At 39.8% G+C, this 26,396-nt stretch overlaps 1 protein-coding gene and 1 non-coding gene across 4 annotated transcripts; both read left to right on the forward strand.

Annotated features, from left to right (window-relative positions):
• The first annotated feature begins 4,033 nt into the window (after nucleotides 1-4,033).
• Nucleotides 4,034-4,126, forward strand: TRNAY-GUA (transfer RNA tyrosine (anticodon GUA)). Its single transcript has 2 exons — nucleotides 4,034-4,070; nucleotides 4,091-4,126. It is a non-coding gene; the product is annotated as a tRNA-Tyr (tRNA).
• A 616-nt stretch (nucleotides 4,127-4,742) lies between these two features.
• On the forward strand, nucleotides 4,743-26,195 carry MYBL1 (MYB proto-oncogene like 1). 3 transcript variants are annotated; one of them, XM_035126197.2, is made up of 16 exons: nucleotides 4,743-5,084; nucleotides 8,371-8,476; nucleotides 8,565-8,636; nucleotides 8,838-8,930; nucleotides 9,576-9,796; nucleotides 11,080-11,263; nucleotides 12,602-12,676; nucleotides 13,521-13,622; nucleotides 14,348-14,581; nucleotides 14,996-15,349; nucleotides 16,143-16,288; nucleotides 16,743-16,857; nucleotides 17,762-17,878; nucleotides 18,414-18,518; nucleotides 19,067-19,243; nucleotides 21,703-26,195. In XM_035126197.2, exons 1-16 carry the CDS (start codon nucleotides 5,065-5,067, stop codon nucleotides 21,829-21,831), a joined length of 2,250 nt encoding a protein of 749 aa, XP_034982088.1. In that variant the 5' UTR covers nucleotides 4,743-5,064; the 3' UTR covers nucleotides 21,832-26,195. The 3 variants fall into 3 exon arrangements, with proteins under 3 accessions (XP_034982088.1, XP_034982084.1, XP_034982086.1); XM_035126193.2 differs by lacking the exon at nucleotides 4,743-5,084 and adding an exon at nucleotides 5,841-6,377; XM_035126195.2 differs by lacking the exon at nucleotides 4,743-5,084 and adding an exon at nucleotides 5,841-6,377 and having other exon boundaries at nucleotides 13,524-13,622.
• The last annotated feature ends 201 nt before the right edge of the window (nucleotides 26,196-26,396 follow it).

Raw genomic sequence — 26,396 nt, forward strand, 5'->3', positions numbered from 1 at the left:
CTGGAATTTTATTTTATTTTTTATTGACCACATGAGAGCTCAAATGTTGATGTAGCCAGTATGTTTTAATGGTTATATCCAAGGATTGCAAGCAGAAGAGCAAATGTGGTAAATTAGAAATTCGGAATACTGGATTAAGAGGCGGGAAAGAGCCTGTGAAGTTTTTGCTTCTAAATAATTGTCCGGTTTGTACTCTCTCCCTCTCAGGAATTTACATGGGTAACTTACAGACTGTATCCATTAATACCCGGCTAGTCTTAAAGTTGCTTCGCTTCAGAGAAGCATACCTTCAGGAGATTTTCTGGATTACAGGATGTGGGCAAAGGGTCAAGGTGGAACGGCTAGTTCATGAGCTAAAGCTGTATGAGCAACCTGTGGCCCTTCAGGAGTTGCTGGACTGGTCCCCATCGTTCCTAACCATTGGCCGTGCTGGCTACGGCTGATGAGCACTGGAGACCAACACTTGAAGGGTCACTGACAGTAGTGGATGACATGGTGGTGTGCCACTATTCTCCTGATTCTCTGTGGTGCAGGTGATACTGTGAGATAAAGGGGCAAGGAAGCAGTGAGATTGGTGTAGTATGGCCTCTCTACTTCACAGCAAGCAACAGTAAACACTGTAGATCAGGTGAGCAGCAGTACCCCATCACAAGGCCTCTCCATGTCGCAGTTTCCCCACCCTGAGTTAAAAGAGGTGTGCAGAACAGCCTAGGTGCCTATGTGAAAAGCAGATGGATGAAAAGGGTGTATAATGTTTTACAAGTATCTATAGCAGCACTGTTGGAGTCTTCCTGTGCGTGTGCTTACGTAGCTGAAACAAAACCACACCAAACTACGTGAGATGTACCAGCAGACGTAGCGGTAAACTTGAGGCAGGCACAAATAATAACAATGAAAAGAATTGGTAGGGGAAATCCCTAAGCAGGGCAACCGCTACCCCCAAACCACCCGCTAACAGCTCAAATGCAATAATGAGATGCTGCCACAGAAGGAACTGCCAACCAGGTGAGATCGAATGGAGTGGATGGAAAAGAAGGATACAAAATATATTGGCTAGAACAGTCTCATTCTCTGTATAGGTCACTTCCTGGTTCACTTCCTGATCCTTATGTGGAAGAAGATGCATTAATTAAGAGTTGTTAATCTGCTTAGCTAGTAATTACATATCAAAACATTTTTAATTAGGACTAGCCAAGTACTAATGTATAATGAACCTCATCCTACAAGATTATCTAGTTTAATAATAATAATAATAATAATAATAATAATAATAATAGAGAGAATAATCAAAATCTTCTGGGGGACATAAGTAGATAACAACTATAAATGTAATGATTTGGAACACATGACTACAAGCCTGGAAAACTCCTCCCACCCCCCCTTCCCCAGCTTGCTCTTAGCCACTAGTAGCCACTTAGTCTTAGCCACTGACAGCTTGTCTAGAATTGTATGGGTATAATCATTGGGGCACAAGGAGAAGGGGACGACAGAGGACGAGATGGTTGGACAGTGTTCTCGAAGCTACGAACATGAGTTTGACCAAACTGCGGGAGGCAGTGGAAGACAGGAGTGCCTGGCGTGCTATGGTCCATGGGGTCACGAAGAGTCGGACACGACTAAACGACTAAACAACAACAAATCATTGGGGAGTTGAATCCACAAATGTCATGTGGTGCTGCATTTGGGTGATGTGTTCCAAGTGAATGTGGATGGCTGCACTTAGAATTGTGCTTCAGTCTCCTTGAAGATAACAGAATTCTGCCCAATGCTGCCGCTGAAGTGTGTTGTGAATGTCAGCTGGGCATCCAATTCAGTTGGTTGAGTTGGGCTGCAGTGCCTTATTCATTGCAACATGAACATAATCCTATGTTTGGCAAGCATAGCCACAGAAAGGTATGTAGAATGCCGTGTGAGGAACCCAGAATGGTTCTTGCAGCATTGGCAAGAATGGAGAGACAACAGCTCCTTGCAGCACATAGTGATGGCTGTCCCTGCCTGTACAATGACAATAGGTCATATTGTCAGAATGTCAGGATTAATTTCCCCTTTCTATAGGTACTAGAACTTGCTTCTTGGAGCCACAGCTTTGGTGCAGTGGCTCACTGGGCCAAATTATTGTTAGGGAACACCTTTGAATGTTGTAACATACAGGGAGTTGTAGTTTGCTTTTTAGCTGCAATCTCTATAACTAGTGGAGTGCTTCTCCATTGGCACAAACTGGCTACCAATTCCATCTGAAAGGCTTGAGAGTATTGATATTTACCCACCTCACGCTTACTTGCTGAGGCCTTTCCATAGGTTTGTGGTTTAAATAACATCTTGTCATCCTCATGTCCCTCTCAGCTGACCATACTGGAAGCTCCTCCATCCTATTTATGGAACATGTAACTCATGAGTCTGCATGAAACGCTTCAGAAATAGAAATGGCCATAATTCATGAGTTACAATATCCATTTGAAGCTGTATAGCTGTTTCCCCAGCAGGCTTATATGTGTATTGTACTGCAAGCTACTGTCAAAATAGGGTTTTATTTTGGTGTTTGTTTTTAAAAGGCAATGGAATAGAAAGAACTTCACAAAATGCATCCTGTTCTATATTCAAAATATTTTGGACTCAACTAGAAACTTTCAGCTTTTTGAGCAACATACCAGTAGTAGTCAACAGACTTTAAACAGCTGCAGTTCCTCCACTAAATGCACGACTCAGTTGTTTGAAATGTGGAATTGAAATATTGCTAGATTTTTAAAAAAATGTAGTTGAAATATTGCTAGATCAGAAAAATGTAGTTATTAAGTCATCACACAAAGCTGCAAGCACTTATTGAAAACATTTTGAATGATTTAGTATTCTAACGCTTCTAACACCCTGTAAGCAAGCTTCCCCAGTAGACACCTGTTATAGAACTCTTGTGAACCTTTGGACAGTGGCAGTAGTACAACATGGCAGATCTAACTAGTAATATAAATTCACATAGATCTTAAAAATGGGGTTGTTTATTGCACACTGACATAAGTCAAAATAGACACGTTTAACACTTAAATGGCGGCTAGTTCCTTTGGTTAGAGCATGGTGCTGATAATGCCAAGGTCATGGTTTCCATGCCAGCTGCATATTCCTGCATTGCAGGGAGTTGGACTAAATGGTATTGGAGTCCCTTCCAACCCTACAATTCTATGAATCCTGGTCAGCAACAGTACATATGTACTGTGTAAAGCAGTGTGAGGAAATTAGCTAAATAAAATCACGACTAAACTGATGCACGCAGCGCACTATGTAACACAACAGACGTGTCACAGATTTTACTTTTAATAAGTTTTCTGTTTTGTAGCAGTTCCTATCTCAGTACTGTAAGCATAATTTATTTTGGAATACCCATTATTTTTATCTTTAAAAATAATAAATAAAATAAAATTAAAAAGCCATCCAGCTTACCCCTTAAGCTTTATTTTATTGTAATTTATACAGTAATTTATATAGTGCTTCTAGCGTTGGTTGTATTTGAAGTGCTCCCTTGTATTTGAACTAGCTACGTACGTAGCGCAAATGACGTTGAAGTTGAAAAAGAACCATACTTTAAAGCTAATTGAAGGAAGATAATTTTTGTAGTTAGTACCCCAAAAACTAATAGAACATTGGGGGTGGGAGGTTGAATGTTACAGTCGCTTGCTTTTTGCTTCTCACTGCAGCAGAGAGTACATCCAAAAAATGCATCGGCTGAGCTCAGGGGGCCCTTCCCCTAAGGCCGCCCCTGAATTCACATTTACTGTCGACTACTGAAATGACTTTTTAGAGATACTGTACTGTATTGTAGAACTATTGACCAGTAGCATGGTTATATCTATTGCCGTCAGAACCAGCCTTAAAAAAGCCCCTCTCTTAATCTCAAATTGTTTACATACGCGGCCGTTAATAATATATAAACACAGTGATAAGTGCCAATGAAGAGTTGGAAATGTGTTAGCCAGCGGTTTTTCCCTCCAGCAGTTGTACTGAAACTTTGTATACAGAAAACAGAAGCAGCGAATTCAACGTCCCTTCGATAGCTCAGCTGGTAGAGCGGAGGACTGTAGAGGCGCTGCTCCACACGGAGATCCTTAGGTCGCTGGTTCGATTCCGGCTCGAAGGAGACCTTGCTTTTTTCTTTTCCCTTCTATCACAGATATAAAATCTCTTCGCAGTGTTGCAATTCATTCCTTTTCTTAATGCCGTGTTTGTTTGTTTTAATGTCAATTATATTATCGTTAATTAATATAGATTTTTCTGTCCCGAGAAAGGCGAATTCACGAGTGCCCAGTCTTGTATACCGTACGGCGTACATGGTCGGTAAGAGGAACGGATTCCAAGACCGAAATTCTCGCTACGTTTAACGTGTGGGAAAAGGAAAGCGGCACAACAGGCTGACTCCGTACATATCGCAGAGGGTATTTTGCCCGTTCGTGAGTTGCCTTTGGCTATTGCCCTTAAAAACGGGCCGTTTTCGTTTCGGTTGTTTTCTTCCCTCACAAGCCCTGGAAGACGAAAGGACTCCCTCCCCCAGCATGCCTTGCGCCTTAGCCCGCCCTCCGGCTCCTTTCCATATCCCGCCACCTTTCTCCCCTTACTGGCCGTTCCCCCTCCTCCCTCGCACCAGCCCCCCTGCTTGGTCGCGTGCTTTCTGGAGTAGCCAATGGCGTAGCAGTCCGCGTGCGCAGATTCAAACGGCGGCTCTGGAAAGAGGCTGGGCGCGAGATTCGGCGGCAGGGACAAAAAAAAGAAGAAAAAGAAGCCAGCGAGGGCGGCGGTGGCGGCGCCTGGGGGGAAAGCAGCCCTGCCGGAGGAGCTCCGAGCCTTGACAGCCGAGCAAGGCCACAGGAGGAGGAGGAGGCGGGGGACTTGGAGCCCGGCTTCCCATCCCTTTCGCTGGGCTTAAGGCCATGTCCCCCATGCGGGGGGCGAGGCGCGGCCGGGGCTGAAAGGCAGCCGCGCCCCCCTCCCCGCCCCCGGGCTCGCCCTCTGGGGGCTGCGCGCCTTGGCCGGTGGTGACAGCCGCGCTCCCTTCTTCTCGCCTTATGGTGCGCGCCAAGGATGGCGAAGAGGCCGCGCAGGTGAGTGGCCCCCGCAGACCCTCCCGATCGCCCCCTCCCCAAGGCATCTCCAGCGCCCTGCCTGATGCCCGGGACCTTTCCACTAGGAGAACCTGAGCCCTGCCTATCCGCTGGAATAGGGGGCTCCTGACAGCCCTCCGGCCGTCTCCACAGATTCCCCTCGCCTCAGGAGATCCTCGCTGCCGTTTCCACGTGCCCTGACCATCGGATCCTTGGTCCATTCACTCTTGCGCCCCAGCGCCCCGACCTGAGTGCATCTTACCAATGCCAATTAAGGTCCTCTCCCCCACCCCCCGGTCTCCCGACATCATTAATATTTTTCGCAGAGCACAAGGAGACACAGAATCTTGTATCATCAGTTGTAATCTTTTCACTTGATTCTCGTGTATTCAGTAGTCATCTTTTCACTTGGTTCTCCACCCTGCCCCCAGCTACAGCGCTATTCCAAACACTAAGTTCCCCCTTTGGAAACATACTGCCCTCTGGGCTCCACCCTTTTTTCTTTTTTTGTGTGCGTTTTGGCATCGAGTCACATAACAATGACAAAAGAGTCTTTATATTGGTAATTCATGTCCTCTTTCCTGGTATTTCCCTCTGTTGTTTATTTATTGTAGTGTCGATACAGTGGTTTTCTTTTTTTTAACCTTCCTCTGTATGAGAATAGTAGATTGTACAGCTGTTACTAAATCAGACATGGCATATGTTTTATTCCTTGGGAAGGCAAGGTAGAAAGCTAATTATTGTTGTTGGGGGGGGGGCTGCAACAGGGAGGAAAGCAATGTCCATGTTGACCTTAATGACTTGACAAGAGAGAGTGTCTTGCCTGCATATAAAGACATGTACAGTGTGTTTTATTCTCATACAAACATTTTTTCATATTTCTACAACAAATCTCTCCAAAATTTACACCCTGTATGATCATAGAATTAACATACAGATCTCAAAACAAGAATGTGTAAGAATTTCATTCTGGTGTAGATAGTTTCATGTACAGTATCAAACTAGGTATCCAGGTTACTTTTTGAATGTGAACATGGCTTAAAATAGGAGATCATGGCCTGGTTCAAATGTAGTGTTAAGCAGTATTTCTTGTTCTTTGTTTTGTCAAAACGTTTATTTTTTTTAGCAGAAAAACAAGACAAATGAAGCATCAAGAATTGCCCAGCTGCTATCCTAAACATCTGAGTCGTCTCCTAGCTTTCAATGTATATAACATAAGATTTATTACTGTATGTGCAAGGCTCAACCCTGCCATACCCCTTTACAAAGCAGAGCAGTAATGTTCTTTCTAAGGTTTGTTTTTAATGTTGAAACCATGGGGTAGCATTCAGCTGAATTGTTGTGATTTTTCTCTCCCTATGTGCACTCCACACCATCCCCAAATCTGAACACCACCATATTTGAGAGGGCACATGGGGAGGAGAGGGGGAGAACATTGTGTTGTGCAAGGAAAAATTACTCATTGTCTCAATGAAGAAAGAGAGTGACTGCTTTCTACAGTAAAGAAAGAAATACTAGCTGAGCTAAGTTCCCTGAAGAATGACATCTTGAGAGAAGTCAGTTGATGTGGGCATCTCATGTACATGCTCATCATATACACATAGGAAACTAAGCATATCTCATAAGGGCCTCAGAAAAAACAATGCCTTTGTCAAATTAAGTGCATACAGAGGAATGTTGTGTATGAGGAATGTATGCATAGTGTGTGTGTGTGTGTGTGCGTGCGTGCGTGCGTGTGCGCACCCCCTGTGTATTATATTACAGTACATGGGAACACTGTTCCTAAAAGGTTTACATGGGATAACTTATTTGTCTCTCTTGAATTTATACAGTGATTTATGACTTTGCATCATGGCACTAGTACCAGCTTCCTCAAAGTGTTACTGTTTCCTACATTGGGGAAATCAGTGCATTCTTTACAGGGAAGTATCTTTGGGAAGAATAGGATTTCTTCAATACAATTTAGGAACAGTTGCTTCACTCCCTCTTGTGTGGATTCTCTAACAAGTGTCACACCAAGGAAGGCATCCAGCAATGTAGAAAAGGAAGCCCTCTGGTGACTGAGAGTTATGCTGACATTCATGATTACATCATGGGTTAAGCAACCTATAAACTACAGTACAGGTATTTGTCTCCATAAACACTCAAAGCCTAAGTTAGATGGAGGCAGAGGAACCGTGGAAAGAGTATGCTTCAGAATTAGTATTGCTTTTTATTATCCCAATATAGTTGTAAGCTCCCTTCTTTCTGTTCCTCAGTGTCTACTCAACCCCAATCCTGCACACATGCATGTGTGCACATATATCTGTCTAGCCTGGCTTTAAAGTATCCAGTGCCACCAAACTGGCCAGCTATCCAGGGACTATCATGTACCAGTAGTACACTTGTCTGTAATTTAAAAAGCATAGCTCTTTGGTAACCTTACATCTCACGTCTATAGGAAATTTGTAAAATATTTATTTCTGCACATTTATTAGAAAGGCTGAAGGGAAGCAGCTGCTGAAACATGCTTGTCTAAAACAGGCATTCACATATATTAAGATTGTGTCACAAACAGATATTGTAAAGAGGACGGAGGTGAGAAGCCATTGGGTTTTTTCCTGTTCTTTAATTGTTATACCCTCTTTTTGAAAGGAAGGAAGTGTGATACAAATATGGACAAATAAATTTTTTGACGTAAATACCTAATACTGTACAGTAGTTTTGAAAATTAGTATTTTATTAGGCCAGTAGATGGCGCATAGACATCAAGGAGGTACAAGGGTGATGACAATCTGCTTCCTATTTCTTTTATTTCATCATGAGTTCCCATCTTAATGCTATTTGCTGCACAACTTTATTGTATAGAAATAAATTTAACATAGAAAAATGCATGGTGTGTTTCCCTATACACAGGGCCACCTTTAACGCAATCTGGACACTTGTTTAGTTATGTTTGTGGTTTTCCAATAAAAAATTAACAAGTTCTTATGCAGTCACTCTTCTTCAACAAGACAGACCTTAAATAAAACAAAACGATACTCAGGACCATATTGGATCCTGCCTAAATGGCATATTTGAATCTTTTGCTTGGATGCCACACATTTTTTTCTTAACTGAAAGCAGTGCAGGGGGTGTCAATGGGAAAACGATGAAGAAAACCCGTCCTTCCCTCATGCTACTGTTCCACAATTGAAATTGGGCCTTCTGTTGATGATTTGTTATTTTTTAAAAAATATTTCTCAAGATGTTGTATAAGCATGGTTTCACTGTCAATGTTAACTTAATATTAGCTTGCACTTTGCAGTGAGGAAGATGATGACGACCTTCACTATGCAGATCATGACTATGAAGTACCACAACAAAAAGGAACGAAGAAGATATGTAACAGAGTAAAATGGACACGTGATGAGGTGAGCCTTAACCAGGTAATGGCTTTTCTTTATGTTTAGATCTAATGTCATGTGTCTATTTATAAGTTTTTTAAAACTGTATTAACAGGATGAAAAGCTGAAGAAGCTAGTAGAACAGCATGGTACAAGTGACTGGACATTCATTGCTAGTCATCTACAAGTAAGTAAAAATTATTTCAATGAGATTTTTCTTATTTTACATACAAGAGTTCAAAAGCCACATGTGCATCTCCATTGCATGTGCCAAGATGTCTCCCGCACTGAAGTCAACAACAGAGCTCCTAATGGAAGCTCTGGGTGTATAGTGGAGCCTTATGGATTCAGTTGGAATTATACAGTGATTTTTTTCATTCTTCTGCAGAATCGTTCCGATTTTCAGTGCCAGCACCGTTGGCAAAAAGTCCTGAATCCAGAACTTATTAAAGGCCCCTGGACTAAGGAAGAGGATCAGAGGGTAATTGATCTATATTTTTCTTGGTTATTAATTATGTTTCTGAAAGCACAGTAGGATTGCCCAAGTGCACTACCCTGCTTTTACCTTATGGCCGACTCAATTGTAGGATGGAGTTCACAGTCCCATTGTTGTGCTCTTAAGAGTTTACTTGGATGAAAACCAAAATATAAATTAAATTGCTTGAATATTTTCCCAAATTGATTTCATTTCCCATAGGATAATGTTATCAGTTTTCCACAACATTGTCATGTATTTAACTATGGTGTGTTAAAATGTTACAATTGGTTTGTTTTTCTTACATGTTAAAAGCTTTCTAATTTCATCCTGTATTTGGCCACACAGTATGTGGAAAGGCAGAGTGATATATTTCAGACTGTTTTCCAAAATGCATTTTCTTTCTCATTGGTTGGATGCTGTACAGTTTTTTTATTTAAAAAGTCAGTGTCACTCTGTATTTTGGAACTTTTGAAATATAACTGTTAATCATTTTGCCTGACACAATCTTGTACTACTTCATATTGCTATTATTTTTCAAGTACAAATAGCCTAAATAAATGTAATTCCTAATTCTTTATCATGAATATGGCTATTGTTTTCTTATATACTAATCAGTTGCATACTGTTGCTGTTCAATTTGTGTTCCAGGTTATTGAGCTGGTTCAGAAATATGGTCCAAAGCGCTGGTCTTTGATTGCAAAGCACTTAAAAGGAAGAATAGGGAAGCAATGTCGAGAACGGTGGCATAATCACCTTAATCCTGAGGTAAAGAAATCTTCATGGACTGAGGAGGAGGACAGGATCATCTATGAAGCTCACAAACGCTTGGGAAATCGATGGGCTGAAATTGCAAAGTTGCTTCCCGGAAGGTAAAACCGCACTGTTATTTCTCGGTTTCTGAAACTTATGCCAAAATAATTGGCACTGGCCTCCCACCACTCCCAGATTAGCATGTTCAAAGAAGCTCCACCCTTCTCTATGCCATGTCTTAACTCAACGTTTTGTGTAGTAGGCTGTGCCATAGCAATGAAAGTCCCTCTGCCTGGCCAATCTTGCCAAGCATCCAGTGTCTCCGACTGATCTCCATAGATTTCTCTTAAACTTGTAGAGCAGTGCCTAGTAGTTTTCCCAGCTAGGCTCATTGGGCTGGTGTTTGTGTGTCTGTGTGTTTGGAGGAGGGGGGTCCTTCCTTGCATGTGTTTCTGGGCAGGCATGATTACATCAGCCAGCAACCACCGAGGCTTAGAAAATGAAAGAAGGGAGTTTGGTATATTAAATGCCCTGTGGCCTTCTGGCTCAAGTAACCAGCCAGCAATCTACTGAACTCCTTTAGTTTCTTCAAGCACCCACGATGTTGCTTGATATTGCAACATCTATTTCCCCCCTCCCATCAGCCCCTGCCATGCCAAGAATGTTACAGGGCTAAGCTGTGTAAGTTCTCCCCAGAATCAGCATTGATAGTGTCAAAGTTTATTTCTAAAGGGTGAACTACCGGTAGGAAGAAATATCCAAGAAATGGATTATCTCTCAGTGGATTTGCAGGATTTGTTGACTAAGTAATTACAAATGTCCTGCTTATCATATTTCATCTTTTGTTCTTTTCTGCTCTGCAATTTATCTTGCATTTTGAGTTATTTTAAAATCTGAATCAAATAGTTGTTAATGCTATATTTGGAGCAGTTGAAGTAATACAGATTCCTTCCTCCAGACGGCTATGATTCCAACAACAAAGAAACATTGGTGGAATCCAATAGAGGAAGAGAAACATTTTAAAATTCTACTTGTGCAAGTTTCTGTTAGGATGAATCCTCTTAGATCCCCCGTCCCTTTCTATTATTATGAAAAAGAAATATTGTACTGTTTTAGAAATATTTGAAATTTTTTAATTTAGAGAAGTATTGAAAGGTAACTTTCCTTCTTAAGACATTCGTTCTCTCATTGTTTCTATCTTGATGTAGCTAAGCTCTCAGGTCAATGCAATATGTAACCACATAATTTCTACATTTTGGGCACAATGCAGCCAAAGTTAAATATTGTTTATGTTTTAATTCATTTCAATAAGAGTTAAGCAGGTGATTAACTCTCATCCATTGAATACATGAGGCTTTATATTGCTTAACTTTGGCTGGATCCTGTCCCATGATTTATTTAGGACTGACAATTCTATCAAAAATCATTGGAACTCCACTATGCGAAGAAAAGTAGAACAAGAAGGATATTTACAAGATGGAATCAAGACTGAGCGACCTTGTTCGTCAAAACTGCCACACAAAACTTGTGCATCTACAGACCATCTTCATACCCCAAATCAGTTTTACATACCAGTGCAGGCACATGTAAGTTCCTCAGAACCTTTTGTGTGTGTCTACATTCTTTTAAAAAAAAGGGGGGGGGAGGAAGCATATATTAAAATGGATGGGTAACTTTTTTATATTAGAGCTGCATTCTCTCCAGTGGTGAGTAGGGCCACTGTTTTTATTACTCTCAGCAGCCCTTTCTCTTTTTGCATCTCCCTATACACCGCCTCTCTTGCTCTCTCTTCATTCTCAGTCGGTGTGCTACCAGCGAAGAGATTAGTCTTCTGTAAAGGACTTTAGAAATTAGGCTGAGGGCTATGGCTAGCCAGGTGAAAAATAGGGCAATGCTGCTGTACTTTCATAGTTATGTAAAGCAAGGGATTTCACTAGATGAAGCTGGCATGACAAGCTAATCCACTGAAATCCTCTCTTTTTCTGGTATAGATGTTTTCTGTTTCATTTATTTATTAAAAATGCGTAGTGATGGATGAATACTGATGGATATAATAAAAATTGAAGTAGTTTGTGTAAGAACCATAATAATAAATGACACTGAGTGATGTTTCCAAAAATAGACTAAGAATAGAAACAAAACTGTATTACAAATGGGGCAGGGTACAAAACAGAGGTTGGGGAGTTAGTTGGAGTCCAGGAAAAGTTGGGTAAATGTTAGTTCTTAGGGGGTATTTAAAAGTTATTACTGTCTTTGCCTCATGAATGGCCCAAAGGAGGATATTCCTTCTCCTTGTGAAAACTTAGAAATATATTTATTTCATAAAATTTATATACTGCTTGATTGTAGAAAAAAAACATTAAAGCGGTTTACAAAAAAGACGGGCTTGGTTTATGCCAAGGGAGGCTGTCTTCTATGTATCCTGGTCCCAAGTTGTTTAGGGCTTTAAATATCAACAGTGAAACATTGAAAGCTACTAGGCAGCTAATTTAGACTTTAGATACTCAGTTCCATCTAAGAGCATGTGCATTGCATCTTGCCAACCCAACAAGGTTGCTCACTCTGTTAAAACTTATATCACAAAGAAACTATTGTTGTTTAAAAAATAGTTGTTGAGGAAATATCTTCAGAATTTTTATTTAAAAAACTAATGTTTACTGCCTCAACAAGCTTTTTTTTTTAACTCAGAAAATGAGCTCTTGTCTCCAAGTGATACTGTGAGAAATTGAAAGTGTGATAAATGGATATTGTGATGAAAGTGATACGGTGGATAAATTTGCTTTTATAATTTAATAACCTGAGAGTTCCCAATTTGTCTCAAATTGATCAGTTTTTGAAAAGAAGTATGTCAAATTTAAAGCATTTGTTTAAATTGAAAAAATGTTTTAGAAATCAATGTATAAAGAACAGTTCTGATTTGTTAGATCCCAGGATATCAATATGTTTCAACAGAAGGCAACTGCATTGACCATGTCACAACTTCTTCAAATTTCATTCAGGTAAGTTCTGGCTATTGTGATGAATTTTTAAGCTTTTTATGAGAATATGGCAAAAAATATTTGGCAGGTAGCATGCAAATGTTTTAGTTTGAGGACTTTATCACCAGGATTGTGTTGAGCAGCAGTTCCATTAAAAGGAATAATGGCTTGTGTATAATGTGACCTCTAGGAGAGCACTTTGAGAGGAATTCTGTGTGTGTAAGATTAGTTTCAAAGGTTATAAGGTGTTCCCCCTTTTCTTTGGGGGCAGATAGAGATTGTGTGGCCTACAGTGGCCTGCCTAGCACATCGTATTAAATAACACTGTAGTTTAAAACAAACTATTCTGAATACCAGTTGCTAGAAACTGCTGGAGGGGGAGAGTCCTCCTGTGCTCGGGGCCTGCAACTTTGGAGAGTTGCAGCCGGGCAGGAAAACAACAATCCTTTCCTCCCTAGCTGCAACCCACAACCACCTCTCTTCCATTGTAATGAAGCTTCAAAAACCTACTGTAGCCAACAGAGGGCTTCTTTAAAGACTACTTCTACTGTGAGGAGTCCTTTTGGCATAGGGTGGTGGAGTAATGATCCCCAATTGTGAGCCTGTGACCCTTCAGAATTTCTCCTATGTTCAACTAATCTTGAAAAGCAGTCAGGGGGGATAGTGGGGTTGGAACTTATGGGCACCAGGGACGGCCTCTGGGTACACGTGAACCAGTGGGCTCATGTTTTGAACGAGAACTTATCAAAGTTTAATTGAGTTTACGGATAATTATAACAGCAAATATGTTGTCATTCTCAGTAATGTGTCTTAAATATAACACTTTGTCCTTTGGTGGTGTTTCTTTCTTCAATGTATGCATCAGCAGCCATTTGATGATGATCCTGACAAAGAGAAAAAAATTAAGGAACTTGAGCTGTTACTTATGTCGGCTGAGAATGAAATCAGGAGAAAGAGAGTCTCATCTGTAAGAACTTTTTGTATAAATATCATGATGTCATGGTGGCTAATGATCTTTTACTGTGCATATTTTAAACAAATTAATGAACAAGGGCTTTATAATTTTGATTTGTTTCATAGGTGTATTCTGCTTCTCCTTTGCTTATACAGGACTCCTCGAGGGAATCCTGTTTGTTTTCCCTGCACAACTGGGACAGTGGGACAAGAGGGAGGGGCAGTTGAGACAGCTTGAATGACATAATGTGCTACTTAGGACAACTATCTTAAAGTTTTTAGAAGAAAGCCTTGGTGCTTTCTATACCTTTCATTGCTAAATTATGGAGGGCAAAAGAAATGTTGCAGGAAGGGAGCTGCATGCACAATAGTAGCTTCTGTGCTATTTCTGCCATTGACTCTTTCTTTGCATAAGGAATGTGTTTTCCTTAGAATCCCAGTATGCTTGAACTATAGCCTAAATGCCAATCAGCGTGGTTTAACAATCAGACCCTCTTCCCAGGGAACTCTGGGAATAGTAGTTCTGAGAGGGGAATTGGGGTCTCCCAACCACTCTCACAAGACTTTAAAAACACTACAGCTCCCAGGATGCTTTGGGTGAAGCAATGACTGTTTAAATTGAGGTGATACTGCTTTAAGTAGATAGTTCATGTGGGACCTAGGTTGCCTAAAAGTAATTTATGTTAGTCATCTTTCATGTTTAATATCAATAAAAAGCAACACTTTTTGTATTCTTAGCAAGCTGGAAATTTTTCTAACTGGTCTGGAAGCTTCATCATGGAAGATAGTATGGCAAATGCCCTAAATGGCCTTGGGGAACAAACAAATGACTTCTATAATCTGGATGAAACCCAGACTGCAACAGCTCAGCAGAACTCACCTACCAAATATTTGGCTGTGGAGGCAAATGCGGTATTGTCATCTCTACAGACCATTCCAGAATTTGCAGAGACACTAGAACTCATTGAGTCTGTAAGTCTGAATCATCTTATTTCCAGCCTTTAATAAACAGTTATTTTACATAATATCCAAAAGAGAAACAATAAATATTAACATTAGCACAATATATAGCATTTGTTCTATGTATTGCAAGTGCTTCATAATAATAGTGCTATTAGCTGCTTTTTGGTTTTTGTAAAAGAAAAACAATGCAGAATTAGGAATTAACATTCTGGAAGAAGATGAGAGAAAATTAGGAGACTGAAATCAAACTAAAAAGACATGCACGTAAGGACTAGAATTAAATTTAGTTGTTTTGTGCTAGAATAATGGTGCATAGTTAAGCAACTGATACCACCAGTCCAATTCTGTTGAAATGAATAATTCTGTTTATTCCAAGAAACACATGGCAGAATGTTTCTTTCTCCCCCCCCCCACCTCTTGTAGGATCCTGTAGCATGGAGTGATGTCACCAGCTTTGATCTCTCTGACGTGGCTACGTCCCCTGCCAGTCAAGCTCCAGTAAAACTAATGCGGATTCAGCACAATGATGGGGCCATGGAGTGCCAATTTAATGTAAGTGTTGTACTAGATGGCAAAAAATCAAGTGACGAAGAAGATTCAGCATCTCCAACTGCAGCCAAGTTCAGTACTCCTCCAACTATTTTGCGCAAGAAGAAGAAACCTAGAACTGGACTGTCACCATCAGTCAATGAACAGAACGATGGTTCATGTAGCAATGGTTCCAATTTTGCACTAAAACAAACACCAGTGAAAACACTACCCTTTTCTCCTTCCCAGGTAAATAAAATTAATGTAATTAAACTTGGTTTTATTGAATAGGTTAGGCAGGGTTGTCTACTAAATCCTATATAAATCAATAAAAGATGATGTTGCACTGTTCATTCACTTGTAACAATTGTGTAGTCATGTATGCAGCTCTTCCCTGCTCAGTACATTGGTTCTGTACTTTTTAACTATACGTGACTCAGACCTGTCTTGGGTTGTGTCATGGCAGGAATTGAGATTGGCTCTATAAAAGGCTTGCAGCTCTTCCATACAAATTAGTATTGTTTCCAGTGTTATCTGAATGGCGTAAATCCAACACAGCTTTAAGCCAACAATTTTACAGAAAATTGCTGAAAATAATGGAATGATTACTCATTCAGCAAAAGTTCAGCAAAAGGTCAAAGTAGAATGAAAGGTAGTTTTCATTGGTTGCAAAGACAGCAATGTGATCCTCGGATGAAGGGTGGTATAGAAATTTATTTATTTATTTAGTGATGATGTTGATACTAACAGATTGGCTTGTATCCAGTGATGGTTCTACACTATGTAAAACATACCTGGGTACAGCCCATTGTTTTTCTCTGACCTAAGGGTAGAGAATCATGCTTATGAAATTTCCATAATAGCATGGTGCTGAATGAGAATTTGTCTTGCTACAAGTTGGACAGCTCATAACTGTGTGTATGGGCCAGAGTAATAAAAGCAAAACCAGAATAGTTAAGGCTGTATAAGCAGATTCTGAGACAGTTTGAGGGAATACTGCTCAATCTACATGGAACAATTTGTGTTCTTGTTTTATGTGCAGTTCTTCAACACCTGTTCTGGAAATGAGCAGTTTAACATTGAAAATCCTGCCTTTACATCAACTCCAATTTGTGGCCAAAAGGTTCTTATTACCACACCTTTACATAATAAAGAAGTAACACCCAAAGATCAAAAAGAAAATGCAGGGTAGGTATATGATTGATTTTAAATGGCTTTTTGATATGAATTGAAAACAAAACAAAACCCAGATGTGCTGAATAATTACTTTGCAAATACCATCAAAGGAAAGTGGGGGAGTGGATTCACTCTCCAAGGATCCTTTACTTAAAATGACTGAACAAAAGATAAAAAAAATCCTTCCAGCAGCACCTTAGAGACCAACTAAGTTTGTCATTGGTATGAGCTTTCGTGTGCATGCACACTTCTTCAGACACTTCTTCTTTGTGCATGCACATGAAAGCTCATACAAATGACAAACTTAGTTGGTCTCTAAGGTGATGCTGGAAGGAATTTTTTTATTTTGTTTCGACTACGTCAGACCAACACGGCTACCTACCTGTAACTTAAAATGACTGATTTATCTAATCAGTTACTATCTAAATAGTAACATACTGCATAAATAACTTTGGTTCTTGGAAAGTTTTAGGACACCTACTATTAGAAGATCGCTGCTAGGTACAACACCAAGGACCCCTACTCCATTTAAGAATGCTTTAGCTGCTCAGGAAAAAAAATATGGCCCTCTGAAAATTGTGGTATGTAGAATTTTTGTTCATATTCCTTTTACGTAACTTTTGGTTCACATTGCCTTGGATACGCATACACACATACACACATCAGGACCCATTTTTTAAATGTAATTGATTTTAAACTGTTTTAAATATTAAGTTTTAGATTGCTGTAACTCCTCTAACTCCTCTAATGGAGGGTGGGTAAGAAATCACATTATCATTATTAGAGTGGGACTTCTATTTAAATATAAGATTGTGCTATGATAGGCCATGTTACTTTGCTTCAAACCAGTTCTTTCTTCCTTTGAAAGTTTAATGGAAATCCTTTGTACTAGTATATAGGTATATAGAGAAGCATGGTTTGATTTGTTGTTAATGTCCTCATCTCCATAGTGTTGTGGTGGATTGCTTCTGGATATTCCATAAATTAAATAATACTACAGTTGAATTGGGACACGGGTGGTGCTGTGGGTTAAACCACAGAGCCTAGGGCTTGCCGATCAGAAGGTCGGCAGTTTGAATCCCCGCGACGGGATGAGCGCCCGTTGTTTGGTCCCAGCTCCTGCCAACCTAGCAGTTCGAAAGCCCATCAAAGTGCAAGTAGATAAATAGGTACCGCTACACCAGGAAGGTAAACGGCATTTCCATGTGCTGCTCTGGTTCACCAGAAGCGGCTTTGTCATGCTGGCCACATGACCTGGAAGCTGTACGCTGGCTCCCTAGGCCAGCTTCTGGTGCTGCATCCCCAGAGTCGTCACGACTTGAGCGTAATGGTCAGGGGTCCCTTTACCTTTTTACAGTTGAATTACTTGTGCATTAGAATTAAATGTTTGCTTGTTTTTAAAGTAGTGTACATAGTGCTATGATATTTAGGAGAAATAATCTCCTGACTTGCCTTCTGCTTGATGTATTTTACCTGTTTGATTAGTCACAGCCCCTTGCCTATCTGGAAGAAGATATCAGAGAGGTTTTAAAGGAGGAAACGGGAACAGATATCTTCTTCAAGGAAGAAGAGGATTCATTCTACAAGGGCTGCAAACTAGAGGTAAATTACATTACCCTTTTTCAAAGCTTCTTTACAAATAGGGTGAGGGCACCAACCTCTTGTTGTTTTTTATGGGTATTATTGGAGGCAGAAATGGTTGTGAGTGCTCCTGCATAGGAGCAGAGAAGTGTGCAATTTTGCATGGGGGCAGGGAGTGTGTAATTTTGCCCCACTTTATGTTGCAAGCTTAGGTTGGGGAGATAGCAGAAGTGTAAGTGTTGTTGCTACCTGAAATACATACTTGTATATTTGGCTAGTTGTCTCTATTGTACTTCTGTAATTTGGAATTGGTAGTAGTCATTATTTTTATTTTGGTTTACTATTAATGTTTTATTTCTGTGCTGTTATAAAATGTGGAATTTTTCATTTTTTAATCTACTTGTGATACTTGTATGATATTCTAAGCTGCTCAGTGATTTCTATGAAATACGGAGCAGTACCGGTATATAGATTTAAAAACACATAGTATTTTAGCATTGCATGGATTATGGAAACGATTGCAGTTGTCTTTCTTTCTTTAAAATGTTGCTCCTAGAATCCTTCTGTGAAGAAAGTCAGGAAGTCATTAGTTTTGGATCCTTGGGAAAAAGAAGAGCTTGGTGCCCAGTTTTTCACAGAAGACAGTGTTCCAGATATACAGGTGAGCAGTATGAATTAAAATATGCACATATTTAAGGTAGAATGTAAACTAATTTGTTTCTGTAAGTCATAGTTATTTGAAATCTTCTGTTTCAGCAGTCTTCTCTCATTTTGTAATGGAACATTTTTAATATTATTATTTATAGGCAGCTTTTATGCTAGAAAGGTCTTTGTGTTAGTGTTATCTGGATCCATAAAATATTTCAAGCTAGAATTATTGGAATTAAGATGATACAGCCTATTGAAGTCATATCACCAAATGCTGGTTATTTCAAAGTACAGTATGCCACTTTTATAAGGTTGCTAAACACTAGTTGATAGGGATGAACCTGCTGGGCCTTATTGTTCGTATTACAGACAGTGACTGTTTTAGGCATGTCTGATATGTATGTGAACATGCATGCACATATTGCACTGAACTCAGAAGTGACCCACAGTTTCACTTAAACATGTGATGCCTTTGAATATAAATGGGGAGTTGCCTGTATGTCAGTTTTTTATTCTTCAATTAAGTTATTTGATTTAAACTTTTTTTGTGTGTAAATCTAGTCAGAAAACATATATACTACATCACTCCTGATGATTCCTTTATTGGAAATACATGACAATAGAGGCAGTAGGACTCCAGAGAAACAGGATTCCAGTTCAACAAAGCTGAATGTAGCAATGAAGAAAAAGCAGAATACTTGCACTTCAAAAAATGTCAAAACAGAAAAAACCTTCCAGGTCTGTATTCAATGCATGTTAATATTACGCTTTATTTAGTTTGGCTATATGCTCTTTGGAAGATTACTTTTTACATTTTTTTCCTTTCTGTTTGTATTTAGCAGCTTAGATATAAATAAGGAATTGAGGGTTCTTGATGCAGCTTATTTTCTGCAAGATGCTTACAATGCATCTGTTATGACTAAAATTTCAATATTTACCAGTGCAAATATGATGCATTGGTATTGAAATATGCAATGCAAATATGAAGGCTTCATTTTAAGTCCAGTAGTACCCAAGTAGATTTTAGTGCCATGCCCTCTGTGTAGACTTGGAACAGTACTGCTGAGGTTTCAGTATCCCACATAGTGCAAACCTAGTGGTGCACTAGAACCACATTGCAGAAAAATGTGGGCAAGACAGTTAAGAGTAATTCAGATGCTAGCTTCCAAACATGTTATATGTATTACTGTATGTGTACATGCATCTAATGGGTACATACCTTCTGGCCTCAGCCTTACCGTGTTTCTCCAAAAATAAGACACTGTCTTATATTTATTTTTCCTCAAAAAAAACACATGGTGGCTTATTTTCAGGGGATGTCTTTTTTTTAACTATGGCTTATTTTCGGGGTATGGCTTATTTTCGGGTTATGGCTTATTTTTGGAGAAACACGGTAGCATCCGTTTCTTGAATCAAATGTCAGGAAGGAGAATCCATCCTTGGAAAACTTCACATATAGGCTCTTCCTCCTGATGTGTTCCTCAAAACAGGCAGGACTAGAAAACATTTGGAAGTCCACTCAAATTTTGAAAGCTGTCAGCAATAAAGTCATAGCTGCCAAGTTATCCCTTTTTTAAAGGGATTTTCCCTTATGCTGAATAGGCTTCCTCGCGAGAAAAGGGAAAACTTGGCAGCTATGCCAGGTAATCTTCTCTACATAATTATGGAGCCTCAACAGGCTTTACTGTGATTGGGAACTTATGGCCTTCCCAGCTGTGAATGGCAGCTATGAATAAAGTTGTATATTTGCTAGGAGCACGCATGCACTGTTTTTGTGAATAGAATTTTGAACACACTATCTATCTTTAAATCTAATCATCATAATCACTTATCATGCATTTCAAGGGCAAAGTCAGTTTACTGGGCACAGCATCTGCATACAGAGGTTTCCTATGGGTTCAGTGGAGCTCTGATTTCCTCCCACCACTGTAGCGAGAGCTTCTGAATGAGAGGCCTCTCTGTGCCTCCCATATTCACATCTAGCCCTCCGCTTTGGCTCTGGTGCATAAGTAAATTACAAAGATTGGAGATGGATGCTGGTGTTCAAGACCACCCTTTATAAGAGTCCTCTGGAGATGGCAGTTGTACCTCCAGTTGGCTGGAGCGCCAAGTGTGCAAAGTGGTTCACAGACATTTTCAGTAATGTTTGTTTATATAATATGAAACCTTTGTTTTTTAAATAATAGAGGAATCTGTTCAATGGCACCTTGCAGCTGACAATTTAAAAACTTTTTATTTTAAAATAGCATAAGCTTTCATAAGGGATGCGGGTGGCACTGTGGTCTAAACAACAGAGCCTAGGGCTTGCCGATCGGAAGGTCGGCAGTTCAATCCCCGCGATGGGGTGAGCTCCCGTTGTTTGGTCCCAGCTCCTGTCCACCTAGCAGCTCAAAAGCACATCAAAGTGCAAGTAGATAAATATGTATCACTTTGGTGGGAAGGTAAACAGAGTTTCCATGCGCTGCTCTGGTTTGCCAGAAGCGGCTTAGTCAATCTTGGCCACATGACCCAGAAGCTGTGTGGATAAACGCTGGCTCCCTCGGCCTACAGAGTGAGATGAGCAACGCAACCCCAGAGTCGTCTGTGACTGGACCTAACGGTCAGGGGTATCTTTACCTTTACCTTTAAGCTTTCATAGGTGACGACCTATTTCATGGAACTGCTTAGCATCTGAAGTGAGTTTCTCCTACAAAGGCTTGTGCCATTTTGTAAAAAATAAACTTTTCAAAAAAAGCTTGGTGCCATCAAACAGATCTTTCTGTATTTGGAGTAATGTGTTTATATTGAACTGTAAAGTCTGCTGGTGTGATTATTTCCACATTCCAGATGAGGGGGCTGAGGCTGAGAATAGGAGCATGTCTTAGGGCCACTTAGTGAAACTGAGAAATGTTGAATTCTTATTGTTAAATGATACATTTTATTTTAAGGTTTGGTTGTGAGGACACTGTCATAAAATGGACTTTCCCTTCTTTGTGCCCCATACTCTCCCTATATTTGCTTCAGAGGGTCCCCCAACCCTACAGAGCACATTTTTGGGGTGGGGCATGCAGGAGGGAGAAGAGGAAGCTGAAATTCTGTCATGCCAGGAGAAGTTACTTTTCCTGTGAGGCAACCACAATTGGATTCCATATTTCACTTATAAACAAAAAAGTTTGATGTGACTTGAAAGTAACTATTACCTGGACCATGTGTTGCAGGCCAATTGTGAATGGGAAGCTGTTGTTTATGGGAAGACTGAAGATCAGCTTATTATGACTGAGCAAGCAAGAAGATACCTGAGCACCTATACAGCTACTGGCAGCACTTCAAGGGCTCTGATCTTGTGATGGTCCCTAAATGTACCAATCTACCTTTTTCCTTTATACTACAGACTTTATACTGAGATTTCCCCCCCAGTAATGTATGTATGGATACTTTTTTGAGTTGAAGCTGCATTATAAGGGAGAACTTTAGTCTCTTTTTAAACCTTTTTTAAAAGCAATTTTAATTGGTCTTTTAAAAGACCACTCTAAAGAAAATGGTGAAAGGATTATTTTTTTAAGCCGTTTTTTAAATTCTTTATACATTTCTCTTGTTCTTAAGAAGCTTTTAATGTAGAGTAGGTTTACAGGTACTCGGTGATCTGTAAAAGAAAAACATTACACAACTCCTTGAGAATGCTTTTGCTTAAACACATTTGCTTATGTAGCAATTTTTATAAACACAAAAGAAAGACTAAAGGAAGAATAGAAAGTTGCACTACTAGAACTAGGTATGCTGCACAAAATTAACTACAGTGTTAAATGTATTTATTTGAGAATGGTACTTCTAATAAGAGTAGACAAAGGGAAGAATTTAATTTTTATTAGGATAAAGCATCAGTATTCAGAAATCTCAAACTGAGACCATTGTTGAATGTACTGTACAGCATGTGGGAGTAGGAAGGCTTTTGTAAATTTGGAAGGGGGTTTATTTTTTAATTTATTTTCATTTTAAAGCTTAAGGCTGCAACCTCACCAAGTGCTCGCATATTCCTACTGCTTTGCAAAACAACACAAACTCAGGAGGAAGCCAGGACAAACTTGCTGTTCCTTGCAGAGAGGAGAGAAGGAGTAGTAACACCCACTTCTCAGAGACAAGACCTTTAAGCACTGTTGGCTCTTGCTCCCCCTTTCCATTGTTGTAACCTCAGCCTTATGCAGTGTTTTTATACACAGTCCATTCTGCTAGTTTTTGAGATGAAGTACATCCCCTTATCCTTTCCCCATAGAAGCAGCAGTTCTGACCGGGTCCTCAGTCTTTTCTTGAATATGAGTCTAAAGCTAACCTGCCAGTTGAACCCCATTCTCCTTCTAGCCTGTGAAGTCTTTGGGACTCTATGCACTGCCTTAATTTTGGTAAGGACACTTAAGGGGCATTAAGAAGAAGAAAAAAATCAGTGTGTATTTTGTTTCTTTTAGGAAGCTGCAGAGGGATTACTCCTGCAAAGCTCTAACATGGGTAGATTGATAGAAGAGCTCTCTTTAGGTCAGAGGATGTGAGCAGCTTGTGACAGTGAAGAATCAGTCTCTTAAAAGATGATGCTCATATTCTCAGTTGCAGATTGTGCCTTTTGCCAGGGATGAGAGCATCTTGCTTCTCCACAAATACTGAAATATGTTTGTTAGGGAAACAAGGAGAAAGCTGGTGGTGACTGTTGATCCTACAAATGGCCCAGGAAAGGAAAGGAGAGCAAGGCCCCAATATCATATGAAGTATCAGAATTGACTGTGTTGTTAAACATTGTACCTTGCAGAAGTTAACAAATGGAAAAAGGGAGAGGAAGCTCAGTTGGGCTGGCCTTTTACAGCAGTTGCTCTGACTTGCTCTCAGTCTCCACAAATGCATAATATTTTACCTGAGGAGATAGATTGGAACTGTGGTGGTACCTGAGCTGTCTGATGGCTAAGGGGTGTCTCTGAAGATAGCCTACTATTCCTAATCAAATCAAAGCAGGAATAAAATGAAGTGGCCTGTGGTGTGTCTCAAGAGAAGTACAGCCCCAGAAGTGCGTCTATGCGGGCACAAACGATACAAAGGATTGCAGCCTTAGTGTGCAGATATATATATATGTATGCAGGCTGTCTAGAAGCTGATGTTGTTTTCCTGGTAAATAGCTCCAGCAAAAATGAGAAAGAGTGAATTTTAACCTTGGTGCACGGAATAGCAGTGAGATTGCATGCTGTGAAATACATTAATTTGCATTTCATCTATTCGAGATTGCACTATTCCCTTTTAAATCATGTTGGTCTAACATAGTAGTTTTAAAGTTCAGCTTAGTTATACTACAAATATTCCAGGACCCTGGTTATTAAAGGGATACATTTGTGTAGGGATAGAACAAGAGGACATGCTATGTCTCATCTTGTAGCCCTATATAGGAATCAATACCAATGCATTACATTACACCTCTGAAAGAAATAAGAGTCGGCTCATATAGTTATTTTTCTTGACACAAGCAGCCATGGGCTTACCTTGGCTACATTTTGTGCTTCCTTCAGTGTGGAGAGATGTTGGTGTAAACTGGGCTGTAGACTGCTTGTGCTTGGGAGAAGTGTCAACACAGTCACAGAAGTTGCTGTTGGCTCTATCTCTGTACAGCTCAAGTCACCATCAGTTTTCCCCACCCACCCTGTATGTGGGCATGCACATGACTGAGGATGGTCTATGGCGACTTGCGCTGAGGCTGTGAACTCTAAAACCATTTATGCCTGCTCTTGGATGCCTCAACGACCCTGTTACAAAACTGTTTAAAATGAAAATTCATTTCCCCCCCCTTAATATTTGTACATGCTTCTAATCTTCACAGGTTACAGCAGTTGCTTCAGTTTACCTGCTTTAGACATTTGCACTTATTTATGTCTGATTTGAAGGAATGTCTTAGTTTTGCTTGTTGTAGCTGTGTTTTTTTTAGTTAATTTCTTGCAGAACATAATGGTGTGCTGTCAACCTTAATACTGACAGGAAAATAGAATTGTGTACTGTAGGTGTTATCTATTTATAAATCTGACACTCTTCCTCTCCACTCCTGGGTGTGCTGCTATAGATACTAGCAGAATCTGCTTGCTGCTATGAGAGATGGAAAGAGCGAGCATCATATGCACTGTATGTAAAATGACAAATAGAATGATGGCATGTTCTCAAGCTAAACTGATATCAACTGTTGCTGTGCATAGAGAAACACAATTACCAGAAAGAAACCTGATACCACATAACACCAAGAACTCTAAAAATGATTTTCCTTATTTTAATATTGTGTGTGTGTGTGTGGTATGTAAAGCAATCTCTGATGTTAGCATACTTAAATACAGCTTAAGGCCCCGTATCATAGTTATTTATTTATTATTTTAAATGGATATTTATATATAGGAATATTCACCTCGCTGCCTTTAATAGGCGCACAAGGTTTTTATTCAGTTTTAAAACTGTTAGCGTTTTTTTTTCTGATCAGCTCTGTTGATAAGAGGATTATTCTTCCTCTTCAAAATGTGAGGAGCCAGTTTGGGATTCCCTTTGGCATTGTTGGTTTTGGTGTGTTCTCTCTTCAGTATGTTTCTTTAGAAGATTCCCCACCTGAAGCACAAAGGAGTTAAGTGGTGTGATGTGCATAGTAAGACTGTAATTCAGAGAACCATTCCTACCGTGGCTTTTGACTTTTTCCATCTTTTTAATCACAGCCCACCCACCTCAAGGCCATGTGGCAAGCTACAGTCATGATGGCTGTTTTAAGTAGCATGTGTGTGTTAGCCTCTTGTCCTTCTTGGTATACACAAGTGTTTAGCTAATTTTAAAATGTGCTCTCTGGATTACAACCATTATGCCAAGATCCAAAGAGTGTGTGCACTAGTGCTGCCTGGATTTTCCAATTCTAGCTTTAGTTTCTTGTGCTATGTTGGGAGAGTCTCTGGAGAGTCCCTGACTTTCTGGAGTAGTTCTTGGGAGGACAAGGCATAGCAGGAGACTTGTTTATGGCAAAGTTCTGCAGTGACACACAAACACAGCCTGCAGCTCTTTGGACTGACTCCATGTCTTCATCTATTATGCTTAAAAGATTTGCTGCTTTGCAGGAGGTATGCAAATTATTTGTATTTTTCTTTTTAAATGGTACCAAAGCCTCCAGTACCAAGGTTTAACTTAGGTCTCTGGTAAGTAGTACAAACTGGAGCTGGTATTGGTTGAATCTTTCATTTAATTGCTTTCGTGTTGCTTTTAGCAAAAAGAAATAAATAAAAGGTTTTGAACCTTTGCCATGTTAGATATATTTTGATACTTTTGCAGTCTTAGGTGCATTCGCAATTATTATTATTATTTTTAAAAATATATAAGTAGAATACTGTATACCTGCAGCAGCCAAACATGCATGTTGGAAAATGACAGCATCTGTTAATATTTACGTTTCTAAAGTTTTGACTCTAATTATAAGATAAATATCTTTGAAGTTCTGTTATGTTTTGTTATTTTACTGCAGATTTTGTTTCACTTAAAAGAATCTTGCATACAAAGCAGGAGACCTTAACACAGAAATAAAAACATTTATGTACATATCTACTGGACATTTACTTCTGGGAAATAAGTGTAAACTGTATTGATACTTTGTTTGATTCCTAAATGTGAATCATGCTTTCATATAGAGAATTACCCAAACATTGGAACAAGTTGCTTTAAGTTTTTTGATAGTATGGAGACTTACTGGAAATTCCATTCTTTTTGCTTGCTCTTGGCTATGGAGGCTTCTTCTGACAATGGCAAGATTGGTATTGAGTGTGAAGGAAAGGACCAAGGAAAGCTCGATTGAGAGCATTGGGAGAAAAATTGGGCAACATATGGGGCATGTACAGCAACAAACTAAGATCTCAGTTGACGGAGTGAGGGA

Source organism: Zootoca vivipara, chromosome 8 (genome assembly GCF_963506605.1).
Source record: "Zootoca vivipara chromosome 8, rZooViv1.1, whole genome shotgun sequence".
NCBI lineage: Eukaryota > Metazoa > Chordata > Lepidosauria > Squamata > Lacertidae > Zootoca > Zootoca vivipara.